The sequence below is a fragment of the Bidens hawaiensis genome, unplaced genomic scaffold (genome assembly GCF_021521415.1).
Source record: "Bidens hawaiensis isolate Kalapana, Puna unplaced genomic scaffold, B.hawaiensis_p1.1 tig00074819_1, whole genome shotgun sequence".
Taxonomy (NCBI): Eukaryota; Viridiplantae; Streptophyta; class Magnoliopsida; order Asterales; family Asteraceae; genus Bidens; species Bidens hawaiensis.
This window is the reverse complement of record NW_027502979.1, coordinates 7,955-21,758: the sequence shown is the minus strand read 5'-3', so window position 1 is coordinate 21,758 and position 13,804 is coordinate 7,955. Positions and strand designations below refer to the sequence as shown.

General features: G+C 31.3%; 1 protein-coding gene across 1 annotated transcript; it reads left to right on the top strand.

The window, feature by feature from the left end:
- Window positions 1-8,228: 8,228 nt before the first annotated feature.
- On the top strand, window positions 8,229-12,765 carry LOC143606439 (uncharacterized). The gene is made up of 14 exons (XM_077082210.1): window positions 8,229-8,284; window positions 9,221-9,348; window positions 9,563-9,634; window positions 9,706-9,819; window positions 9,931-9,999; window positions 10,079-10,135; window positions 10,220-10,273; window positions 10,688-10,750; window positions 10,967-11,029; window positions 11,095-11,259; window positions 11,350-11,505; window positions 11,607-11,687; window positions 12,437-12,498; window positions 12,616-12,765. The coding sequence occupies exons 2-14, from the start codon at window positions 9,286-9,288 to the stop codon at window positions 12,710-12,712; spliced, it is 1,116 nt and encodes a 371-aa protein (XP_076938325.1). The 5' UTR covers window positions 8,229-8,284; window positions 9,221-9,285; the 3' UTR covers window positions 12,713-12,765.
- Window positions 12,766-13,804: the final 1,039 nt, after the last annotated feature.

Here is a 13,804-nt window from a genome sequence, read left to right as displayed (position 1 = left end):
CAGGGAATTTTTGGCTCTCTCTTGTTTTCTGCATTGAGAAGCGTGCCGATTAGTTCCTCTTCTAAATCATCGTTCCGAGCTCGTAAATCACCCCCATAAGCATCCTTAGCATCCAACGACCTGAAACACATAAACACACTTAAAGTAACAATGTTTACACTATAATTAAACTAAAATGAAACAATTAATATAATAATATACTTGAAAGATACCCGACCATCACATCCCCATACTTATCTTTTGCTTACCCTCAAGCAAACTATCATGAAACACATACACCTCGATCGATGGTTCATCAATTATCATCATTAATACTAGTGAGGTATAAGGTCTCTCTCCTCTCTGCTTAATATCTGGACCAACAAAAAGTGTGCTAGTATCTCTCTGCCCTCTATATCGAGTAAGAACACAATGTAATAAGCTTGCGAGCAAGTCATAACTCCTCCCATTACCCACTGGTTGCATAAAAAATAGGAATAGGGTTTTGATGTGGCTTAGGTTCGGGTATGGAATAGGATTTATTTAGTGACTTGTGATGAATGAGGCCTGATTTATTCAAAAACCCAAACAAACTTACTGACTTTTATTTACAACCAATAATGACTCAAACATTGACTTTTTTTGTGTTTTTTCTGATTTTTCAATTTGTCTCTCTTATTTTTTTAACAAACTAATATATACAACTAACTTACTCGAGACATACGTACATTGTGTACTATGCTCAACAAACAACTTATATACAAATCTTAGCATACTGGGTTTCATCCACACAGTTTAAAACAAAAGGCCAACGCTAACACGACTTCTAATGTGGGTTTAATAAATGAAAGGGAAAAGGCCCAAATTTGGCTCCTAGGGAATAACGTATGGTAGGGAGTATTATTTTATTTTTTTATTATGTAAAGGCCATTATATGTGGGTTTCTACAATCCTATTTCTTCATGCAGGTGGTGTATTATGATCTCGACACACATATGACAAACAAGTTCTAGATATCATAAACATACTGGTTACACTCTTAATATCAATCAAATGACATGTATATATATCTATATATTATATGTGTATTATATATAAGGCAAATCTCACACACGCACGGGAGGAAACAGGCTATAATTATGAAACATGTGTACCCGTCCCCATAACTCGTTATCCCCACCTAAACCATTTTAATTTCCCTTTTTGAAAAACATTTGGTAAGAAGACTTTCGAGAAGCTTAAAAACTGACCATGACCAAAGACCTCTACTTGGCATTAATAACAACAGTTAACAAGTTACAATTCAGGCTTTTGCGCTCAATCAAGGTACTCTACGGCAAAATTTTAAATTTCCCACATCCCCATATTTGAGGTTAATATTGTCCTCAATGTTAAAGATTTAGATTTTAAAAGAACATTACGAGGACAAGATTAAAAATGTACTGCTTATTAGTTTTAAAACTGGGCTTAATGTGATGGTCTTAACAACTTATATAAATACACTTTTAACAATGAAACTAGTAAAACAAAGAAAATTATGAAAACGAAATTACCTTATTAGACAATAAGTAACTCGTGTGTACTCATGCTTGCTCTAGACAAACCTTGCTCTTCAACTCACTCAATAATATCTGCAAACTCTCAAAAGTGTAAAAGAACGTTTCTCACGATTAGTAGAATAGGTTTTTTAAACCATTTGCAAAACTGTTAATTTTAATTACCAACCCGAGTTAAATAGATTTCACAATTAAATTTGTTAAACAAGTAAAAATGTCAAAAAATCTAACTCACTTTCGTAGGAATCACGGTTGCATTTAGCGCATGCAACAAGCCCTTTAAACCCCCAGTAGCCTAGGTGGACGAGTATGGTCTCGTGAGAGGTTTCTAATGAACTACGAAGCTTAGACATTAAAGAAGCTCAAATACTTGGATTCTAAAAGCACCAAGCATGTAAAAACAGAGACAATAATTCTGTAAATACAAACCATAAAACACTACACCCAGTCATTTTTCTAACATTCTGTTCTAAACACGTTTTGATCGTTTAAAGTCATTGATCTCTGACCCAAACCAAAATTTAGACTTTTTAAAAGGCGACTGAAACTTATTTTTGCATATAATCCATTTTGATCTGAATCAAAAGGGACACCTTTTCAAATGGCATGAATTCATTTTGCTTATAGACCATTTTAACACAAACGAAAATTGATTCTTCTTTTAAATGGCTTGAACCCAATTTGCGTATAACTTGTTTTGACCCGAACCAAAGTCAAAAAATTTTTAAACTATTGGATTCATTTTACCCGTTTTCCCCATAACCAAAATTATTACTTTAAAAAATAACTCGAACTCGATATTCTTTTTTACCCGAACAAGAATCGATTGTTTTCGAGACTTTTTTAAAGAAATCCAAAACCCATAATTTCTTATGATCCATTTTGATCCGAATTTTGTATATGACCCGAACTCATTTTGCTTATAACCCGTTTAAGCAAAACCAATATTATTCTTTTCTCAAAAAACCAGAACTCGTTTTTGTTATAACCCGATTTGACCCAAACTAGATATGATTGAAACCATTTCTGAACCGACATAAACATAAGCATTTTAATGTCAAAAACAGCGTTTACTTATATAGAGTTGACCGAATAGTATAAGCTCAAAAGTACCATATTTATGCTTATTAATATCATCATTACCTCAGATGCTCTTCTTTCTATGACGGCTTTAAACCGCTAATATGACCTTATACAATATTCCTTCAAAACCGAAACAAGGTGTTAAAAAGTCAACAATGTGGTCAAAACTTATATCAAAGGCTAAAAGAAATCGAACTTTGTAAATTGCAAACTTGGTAAGCTTCGGGCCCTTCACCGTCAACAAAAGAAATAATAAGCATAAACCATCAGTTACCATGAATGCGATTAGATTTCTTATTAATATGATTGCATGAATATGCTTAAAAGTATAATAATCTGTAACATTAAGTGCTCGGTTATAAAATAAAAATATATATTTTTTTTTTATAAAAAAGAATAAGTTTATTAACTAATTAATAAAGAAAAGTAAAGAAAAGAAAATAAAAGAAAAGAAAGAAATGAATAGTAAAAATTACACACATTGTCCTTTGGTTGTAAGGGTAAAATGGTCTTTTTTTAACTAACAAAAATATGTTAACCACTAAATGACGAAAAGTATGAGACCATATGAAAAAGGATGCTATTTACCCTATACATCTTACTTATTATATTAAAGGAAAACACTATGAACATATGGCATCTTTCTAAAATGCCCACATAAGATGACACATAAGCTATTTCTAAATTAAACTTTATTTAAATCTATTAAATTAATTTGCCACATATATTATTACTTTTAAAATTGCTATATTAATTTTTCGTTAACTCTCATTTAGTGTGATTTCCCAAAAAAAAAAAGATTCAAGTTTATTTATTTATTACGCCTTTTAAACTAATTTTTAAATATTTTATTTCAAAATATTGTTATTATAAAGATCTTTTTGATTTGTGCAAAACAACTAACATATGCATAAACTATTAAATGCCACTTTTCAAGCGTGTGCACATCTAAATACTCAGAATTTGCCTTATGTGAAAATTTAGTTAAACTTGGTTTGACTCTTGATTTGTTTTATCATTTTAAAACCTTAAAGTTATCCTTTAGTATCATTCAATAATTAATATGGGAAAACCATATATGTTGTGTACAATGAGATATTTGAAGGTTTATGAACAATTTTTGTATTTAATCTTTTTTTCAGATTTATATATAATGTAATATTTAATTTCATATATGAGAAATTGTTATATAATTCTAAATTATACCACGTATATAAACATCTTTTTTATTGATGTTATATTCTTTATTCAGCCCGTGTATTACACGGGTTATTAACCTAGTAAAGAACTAAAACTATAAGTTAGCCTTTATAATTTTACCAGGAGATGCTAGACCAACAACAGAAACATGACAAATCCATGTATAATTACAATATTTGGTGTAACAGCAAGATGACAAGGGTTAAAATAGTGAATATGCATCTTATTTTAAAATTTTGGTAATCAAGGTAAGGAAAAAAAAATGTGTTCCTAAAATCTTTAGTTTTATTGAAAATAAATATAGTAAAAAGATTAACATGCATGTATGCTAGCTAAAAGTTGTCTATGTTCAGCAAGTGATGCAGCTAATGATTCGGTGTAACACCCACGCTTTAAGCGGAATATGCCCGGGTGTAACGTACAGTACACGTGTAGTCATCATAAACAATATGAAAGAATATTATTAACATGCATGACATAATTGCGAATCGTTTTGTAAACAATGATCATGAAATAACGAGAAGCATGGTAACGTATTACACCCTAAAAATGTTAAAAGATGAAAATGGGGTTATGAAAAACTCACCTCGAAAATGAGGACGTTAGTTTGAATGAGTCGAACACACTTTAAAATGATTTTAACTAAAATGAATTAAAGTTTATATAAATCATTTAATATTTATTAGTGGAAGAATGATTTGTAAATGAATAATTATAACTTATTAATATAAGCTTAAATTAATAACAAGATTAAAATACAATTCATGATTAAACGTTTTGTTTTTAATTTGCTAATTAATTAATTTGAAAGGTTTTACATGAATGATTTTAAAGAAATTATACATATTAGTTTATGTTGAACAAAAATAAACAATAATTAATTTACTCAATTAATTATTTAGAGATATCAAGAAATATTTAAATAAAACTATTTTTTTATAAATCATCTTATTTAAAAGAAAGTTCATAAGTTTATGATGATCAGGGAATCATAAGATTTAGTTAAATATTTATGTTTGTTCTTGCAAAATAACTATGCTTGATCCAATATTTAGAAAATCAAAATGTTTATCTTGGATATCCATGGTCATTATGATTCTTAAAACCCAAATATAAGATTTTTATGATAAAAGTGTAAATGATCATAAAGAACAACTTATGAAAAAATATACACATTCGAGGTAAAATTAAAACAAAATTTATAAAATGCATGGAATCATAAAACTTACTTGTTAGTGCTCTCAAGCTTACGAAAATAGTGTACTAAGGTGTGAAAATTATGGAGGATTAGTCCTCCTTTTATAGTGAAATTGTAGAGTTGTTATGTTTATAGAATTTATGAAATTTAATCATGTTTAATATAATTAAAAACAAAAATTAAAATGGTTTAAAGGGTTTTCAAAGTGTTTAACTCTTTCAATCAATTTTATTTAATTAAAACATTCATTGATTTTTTATTAGTTAAATACAACATATGAAAGATGGTGGTGGTGGTGGTGGTGGTGGTGGTCATCCAAGAATAATTCTAATGATTTGCATGAGAAAAGTTCATGAATAAATGGTAATGGTTACAGACGTTTTAAGTGTGCAAGCAATAGTACAAAAGGCTAATAAAAATAAAATTGTATAAAAATGATCACGAGATTTCAAAGGAATAAAATATCAACAAATGAAATGATAAAGAATAGTTTCATTAGAGATCAAAACGGGTCGAGTTTTAAATGTTACATTCAGTGTGGCCACTTGTACCACTATCATTTGCACCTCTCTTGACCTTCACCATCATTTGCCTTTACCTATAAAATATCAAACATTACAACATCGAATGCAATATTGTTTTTAATCAAATAGATGAATCTCCAAATAGGTCTATAAAATAAGAATACCATATGAAGTGTCTCTTTAAGTATACGCTGCTGCGCATGTGTCCATCGCCTTATGACTTCTGCAATATCGACCGTGGGCGGACCTCTTCCGCTTCTATCAGTTTTTTCATCTGAATAATTTATCATATCATTTTCTGTATGTATTTTCATTTGTGATTTATTACTTTGTTCTTTATCTACATTACCAGATGAGCCACCTTCATCCATAGCAGAGTTGGACTCAAAATACGGTATCTGACAAACAAACATACTATATATATACACACACATACACACACCGCTAACAGAGCCCGAAACGGGTAACTCACTCGGAGTAACTTATAAAAATTTAAGTTTGGTTTCCAAGAGATGATTACCGATGCTCCTGATGTGCTATGAGGTCCTCAATTGGCCCTTAGGCAAGAACTTCATGTTGACATACAGGTCAAAATATTCACAACCACAGGTAATTATGTCATCATGCAATAAATGTGGTAATTAAAATGTTCACATTAAACCTTATTTCAACTATACGCATTAAAAGGAACCACTTTATATATAAGATACAAAACTTCTAACCACAATAATATGGTGATAAATCCAAATGATAATTTATCAAATTATAAAATATATACTACTTACTTTTACGGGATAATAAAGAATCCCATAAACGAGTAGCTCTCTAAACAAGATGAGAATTTTGACTTAAGCTAGATACAAGTTCATCCAATGGTTCACCTTCCGTCTTTACTTTGTTCCTCAAGTCATGTAACTTTTCCAACTCTTCTTGCAAATATGCATGAGCTTCAAATATTCAAAAGAAAGAATATACACCGTAAATAATTTTTAATGGGTGAAGTATAGAAGCAACCATACCACTTTAGCACAAAGATCACGATACTCTGTTGTCATTCCATGAGCCTAGTTCCATACCAAAAACCGCGTATTGGGAAAAATGGTTTTTGCATAAGAATAAGCAAATTAAACCAAAAAATGTAAGCATAAGAGGTGATTAATGATAACTAAAAAAACAAACCATAAGAAAATATAATTGCACAAAGAGAGAGAAGACTGGAAAATTTCTACCAAAGTTCAATAAGTTCTCCAACGGTACAAATCCTCCACTACGGTCATCTAAAGTCTTGAAAAATGACAACGCACCTGATGTATTGGAATTGAACCATCATGGGCTATGTGTACACGGTTTGGCAGCCTTTGTAGGCAATGTTCCTAGCGAGGTCAAATAATGAGATCATTTGTTCATAATCCAATTATTATGCCTATAGATAATATTTTAAGTCATAAATCATTAGTTCAAAATCAGAATATTATGCAAACCTGGGCAAGGATGAAATCAAATGTTGTATGCTTATGCCTATAGTAATAAGACAATGATGTTTAGCACTTTAGCACTACTATAATTAATTAAAGACAATATTTGAAAGACGCAAAAGTTACCTACCTGCGCTTTAGTGGACTTTAATGAGTCAGTCTTTTGATTTCTTTAATGGTGTGCAAAACAAACAAAGATTATTCAGGCAAAATTCACACCATATTTTAAACAAACATGTGGTGCAAACATAATGAACTTGATACCGATATAAAACATATAATACGAATTAAATAATTGGATTGCATCAGTGAATTGATTTGATTAGTTCCACAAAATGCATGAAAAAATTGATATCTTAGTTGGTTGTGCTTGGTTCTTAGACGCACCAACTTTTGCAATTGTGAGGGGCTATAGCAATTGCAATTTACAATCGGCCATAAGTGAAGATAACCGTCGGCAATGGGATTGCTAAGTGATTAAATGGTTTTCAAAATTGACAACGCTAACTGATTGCCATCGAATTGAAGCAAATATTGATCAATTGAAGCATTCAATCAATTAATTGAACGATTGCAAAACGTTTACAATCATACATTGATTGAGCCAACTATTGATTAATTAAGCAATTAATAACGTTTCCTGAGATGGACTCGGAAAGTCATTGGAGGTGAACCAATTTATTTTTTACGACGTCTCACCGGAAATGCTTAAATTACCATTTTATCCATCCAAAATGTTTATAGATAATATAAAATATAGATAACCATGTCCTATTTGGGGTCTTATAGCATTCACATTCCTACCCCTATCTTCAAATCTAAATCACTAAAAATCAATACATTTTTCTCTTTTTTAATTAGATAATATCTTTTAATACCTTTACCATTATCTTTTCTTTCTCCTACACATGCAAACACTTTTAAAGAATATTAAAAAGTTATACGACATGAACATAAGCTTTTCAAATCATTGCATTTACTCTCTACCCTCGACTACTTCTTCACTATTATTAAAAAAACTCAAAATTTTTAGTGGGTGGAATGTGAATGCTCCAAACACCGCCACCGTATAAGAAAACATTAAACCCTCACTCTCTTTATTTATGAGCTCCAATTTCACTCCAATGGTGTCCCCAAAACGATTATTATTCTTATTCTACATAACCCTAATCCTCTTCTTCTTCGCATCTTCATCTTCACAACAATCATCGGATGATCCATCTCTCCAAATCAAACACAAACACCTCTTATCAAAGATTCTCAATTTAGGTTTCAATTATTAATTTCCCCTTTTTATATTAATTATGATATGAATTCGGTTTGATCGCCTGCCCAACATACATCTTGTTTTCATTTCTAGGGTTTATTGATACATGTTTCATCATCTTCTACTACAATTTTGAATTATTATTGTCAAATTGCTGGAGATTCAATAATAGGTTTTGCAAACACTTTTAAGGCTTAATATGTTTTTTTTTTTAATAACTGCTATGAAAATTTGTTTTTAAAGTTAGTCTTTGAAATATGGAATTGTTGTTGTTTTGTATGAAAAACCCGAAGCTAACTTTGCTCCCATCGAGTCGCAAATCAATTGATTTTCGGCCATGTATTTGTTTTTTTCTTTGTCACTAAATTGGATTTAGTTGCTAAATATCCTGATAAAGTATGCTAGCTTATGAAATCCATTCATGAATATTTGTTTCTAAAGTAATTGCTTGAAGTATGGAATGGTTGTACCTGAATAAGGGAAGTATCTTGAGTTTTAAACCAATGTTTGTAACTGTAATATGGTATAAATATCTCTATTTTTTATGTGCTGTGTAAGAAAAACGAGCCTAAATTTCTTCTCATCGGGTTGTAAATTGTTGAGAAATATTTGTTTTTTTGGCTACCAAATTGGATTCAATTGGTAACTGCTAAGAAAATTTGTTTCTAAAGTAACCGTTTGAAATATGGAATTGTTGTGTCGGAATAAGGGAAGTATCTTGAGGTTTTAGCCACTGTTTGTAACTGAAATTTTGTTGAACTATGTCCATTTTTTTATGCTTGTCTGTTGTTTTGTATGAAAAGTGAACTAAATTTGCTCCCATCGGTTCGCAAATCAATTCATTTTTGGCGATGTATTTGTTTTTCTCTTGTCCTACATTGGATCTAATTTGTGACTTCTGCGCAAAGTTGCTCACCTTGTTTAATTTTTGTTTCTAGAGTCCAGCATTGACGAGAGGAGCCATGAAATTAACTCCAAGGATGAAAGAATTAAACAATTGGAAATGGTTGTTCTTGAGAAGTCAAATAGTTTGACCTCCTTGCATAGTGAAGTTCAGTCTCTCCAGGTCAGCTTGCTTACATGAGCTTTTGGAAGTTAAATTTACATGTGACATTAAGTTGATATTGTTCTGGTGCATAATTGGTAATTTGGTGTTAAAAATGCTCATTTATGAATTCAAGCATTAATGATTTAATGAATTGTGAACCACTAGTTTCATACTGAAATGAACTATTGATATTGTTTATTTCATCAACTTTACACATGTAACTTTATAGCAGAAAAAGGAATCTTTTTATGCTAAGGAACTAGAGGGTGAGGCGCACGCGCGAACTAATGAACTTGTAAAGCAGGTGATATTCATAAATTTATTAATAGATATTTTCTTACCATTGGATATTTTTAACAAAGTGTTTCTTGGTAGGTTGAAAATCTTAAAACGGAAATATCAAAGCAAAACGCAAAAAGAGAGGCATTGGAAGCTCGAATCAACGTTGCTGAGAAAAAAGTTGCTGAATTGAATGTAAAACTTGAGAAGGTAATGTTGAATTATTTCTTTTGCGTATCTAATTATTAATGAATCGTAACATTAAACATTGTGAATCTTAATTTATTTCTTTCTAAATTTCAATTACTTTTTTGATTTCAGCTCCAGAGTATAAATGAAGAACAAAAGATTAGAATTCGTAATACGGAACATGCTCTACAGAAAGCCGAGGTTTGCTAATAACTTGGCTATTAATGTAAAAAAGGTTGACTATTTTTTAATAGTTTCAGTGACTCCAATTTTTCTTCAGGAAGAAAGAATCAGACTCCAACTTAATGCTACTAGATACTCTAAAGAACTGGAAGAGGTAATATGATAATTTATTGTTGGTATTATATGTTTTTGTTTCAAGTATTTCTGTATTTGTTTCTTTACATTGATTTTGCAACAGGTTCATGATTCATGGCTTCCATCTTGGCTAGCAGTTCATTTGGTTCACTATCAGGTATATTTTCATATTTCTTGTTCATTCTGTTTTCAAGATTATTACGCCATGTATGTTGCACCTAAAGTTTTGTAAATGTTATGTTACAATTATTAAAAGACAACGGAAACACGGTCCCAGTTTAAACGAGCTGACTTGTTAAAAGAATATGATTTAGTTAAAACATTCATTGAAACTTTATAGTTACAACTTACAACTACATAAATAGAACATATTCCCAAGTCCATAGTTTTGCCCCCTTTTTTGCTCAAAAATTTCAAGCTCGAATGTAAAACCAAAGGTGAATAGCTTTCAAAAACTGAAAAACTGAATTTTGGTTTTAGGTTCGATTTGAGCCCAAAACTGGCCCAAACCGATTGTTTGAGGTTAGCTGTAGTGTTCTATCTGGTCATGTATATGTTCTTAATGTGGCAGTCGGTTGTTGTAACTCATTGGAATGTGTATGGAAGACCAGCTCTTGATATTGCAGTTCAAAAGGTTTGACTCCTTTTCAGTTATTCTAATGCGATTAATGTGTTGCTGATTATAAGCTTAATATTTATTTGGCTAAAAGTTGATTTTAATTAACATCCCAAGTCACCCCACTGTATTTGATTTGAATACACGAGATTTCACCACAAATTTTTAAATGCCATGTCTCTTACTCCATTCCTTTTATTATTCAAGTGTATATATGTTCTTAAATTTTTGTAGGCACTGGAAACAGAAGCTCAAGTTCGAAAGTGGGCGCGACCTCACATTGATGACTTGCACACAGTAAGGTGATCTTTTTATGCTTTACAAAATGTCCCTTATTAATATTTTGTGTTCTTTATTTACAGAAGTGGATACCCAACATCAAGGATCAGTGGCTCACATTTGTCACCGATACTGAACCATATGTGCAACTATTCACTTCAAAAACCATTGAAATTTACAATGAATCTAAGAAAACGTTAAGGCCTCACATTACCAACATACAAGCTCTTTTGGATCCATACGTAAAGGTATTGTTGGAACTATGGAAGCATTTTTATATAGAAGTATGAAAGTTTTTGAACTTTTCACCATTTTACCTTCGTGACATATCTTTGTAGGAAGTTAACAAGTTCACAAAGCCCTACATCAATCAGCTATCGAAGACAGTGGGACCGCGTATTAATAAAGCGCATATTTTTCTTAAGCCTTATACCAAGAAAATACTCCGTGGTTATAGAAGGTTTTCAAAGACAACCCTAAAATACCATCGCCAGGTAAACTTCTGGCTTTTATTATGTGAAAAATAGAGAACAAAAAGGTTGGTTTTTTGAAGCGGTTTAGTTGGTTACTGCTGATTTTGTTTTAATTTTGGCAGGTTCGTGCAAACATTAACAAAATTCTGAAGGAAAATGAGTATACACGTCCTCTTGCAAGTTATGAGGTGGTGTGGCTTTTGGTATGCACCTTATGCATTTAGTTTTGATTAGAGGTTTCACTTTCGATCTGTTTAGTCATGAATAGTGGTGCAAACAAACCAGGCCGGGCTTGAGCTTAGTCAGCGTGGCCCGTTTAACTTAAAAGAGCTCGAGCTTGGCTTGTTTCGAGCTCAACTCGTGAATGCTTTTTCAAGCTCAAGTTTGGCTCCTTTATTATTTATTAATTAATTTCTGTACGTTTATAATATTTTTTTTGAATATATCTTAATTATAATTTATATATGTAATTAACATGATATATATATTACATGTTCTCTTATTATATATATATATATAATAATTATTTTTATAAGTATCAATAGACTTGTTAGTCTTGGGAGCCAGCTCTAGCTCAATAAGTGAAGCTCGGGCTTGGGCTCTTTCATTAACAAGCTTATTTTTTGGCTCGTGCTCGTTCAAGCCCGTCTCAATTTAAGCTCTGGCGAGTGGATCTCGAGGAGCTTGCAAGCGGCTTGGTTTGTTTACACCCCTACTTATGAATGATCAATTTGTGTTCTGTATCTTTAATGGGTCAAAATTGTAAAATGAGAAAGAAAAAACAGCTTAAAAGAAAACGGGTTTTTGAATCATTTCAACAAATAAATAGATTATCATTGACTAGATAGTTATCAGTTTGACTCGAGTCTGTTACCTGACCCGTTCAATTTTGCTGCCTCTAGTATTTGTGCATAGTTTATATTGTTGTATAGTTAATGAGATGCTCTTGTAGGCCACTGCTTTTATGGCTTTTCCGGTGATGATTCTGTTTACATGGCTATCAGCTTTATTCAGGTTTGTTTCATATAAAAAACTCATTTTAAGACTTTTAGTTGTTTTATTTCTACCAGAAAATTAAAAAGAAAAAATAGCGTTTGCAGTGATTGTGGTATGTAAATTTGGGTTTTGCAGTAAAAAACCTAAAAGGCGGACTCGCTCTTCTCAAGCGGGCCATTCACGACGTAGGGCAAAACGGGTGCATCTAGATAAGGCAACAACACCGAGATAGTTCTACATCAATACTTCTATCAGGCAATCAGGTTCAGTTTTGCTTTCTATTAATAGTTTGTTTAAAATGATCAAAACTAGTGTTTTTATGTCAACTCGACTTGACCATTTTGACCCATATTGTAAATGACTTGTTCCTAACCTGTTTTACCTGTTGCCCTTTTCATCCATTGGTGTAAATGAGCCAAGTCAAGCCAGAGCTCGTCTAGGCTCAAGCCTGGCCTTTTTTTAACTTATGAGAGCTCGAGCTCAGCTCCTTTATTATTTAATAGTTAATTTATATACATTTATTATTATTATTATTATTATTATTATTATTATTATTATATATGTATATTTTAATATTGTTTATCTATATAACATCATATATGTTATTTAGTTATTTATCATGATTTTATGAGTGTTAATAATTTATTATAAAAACATATATTTAATAAAATAAAATGTATATAAACGATAGGCTTGTTTAGGGTTGCAAGCTAGCTCGAGTTTAATAAGTGAAGCTTGGGCTTGTTAACAAGCTTATTTTTAGGCTTGGGCTCGACCTTGTTCGAGTTCAGCTCTGATACCAATTTCAGAGGTACCAGCGGAAAAATATGAACGATTTAAGATTATTAGTTCAAGTAAGTTATTATCCATGAAATTTAAGATTATATCTAAGTTTAAGAAACTTATGAATTTTATAAACCACATATTATAACAAATATTTAATAAGTATGCAAAATTTAAACACATAGGGATTATTTTTAAGTGTAATTTAAAATTATTAAGGCAAGTATTTATATCTCTGTTTCAAATTAATTATGAGAATTTTCCTTATAAGACCCAAGAGATTCAAATATTTAAAAGTATTTTAAAATTAAAAAGAACAAGGGTCCAACATGCTTCCGTACCTTTTTCCCGTTTTGACCAAGATATCGCCGGGTTACACCAGGAGTCTTTTTACTAGGTTATTCCAGACCAAACCTAAGTAGCCTTAGGTAACTCCTCTCTGGCTCCTTCAGCAATATTCAGCTCAACCAGGTTTCGTTTCCTACTTCTGGTGTATGGTAAAAAGGAACAGTTCGTAGTTGGAGATTTCCTCTTTTTAAAA

Bases quoted from the DNA above. Each gene is read 5' to 3' on its own strand.
- LOC143606439 (XM_077082210.1), top strand. From the start codon at position 9,286: ATGGTTGTTCTTGAGAAGTCAAATAGTTTGACCTCCTTGCATAGTGAA. The intron at 10,274-10,687 runs GTATATTTTCAT...TTAATGTGGCAG, and splicing joins TTCATTTGGTTCACTATCAG to TCGGTTGTTGTAACTCATTG. The intron at 11,688-12,436 runs GTATGCACCTTA...ATGCTCTTGTAG, and splicing joins ATGAGGTGGTGTGGCTTTTG to GCCACTGCTTTTATGGCTTT.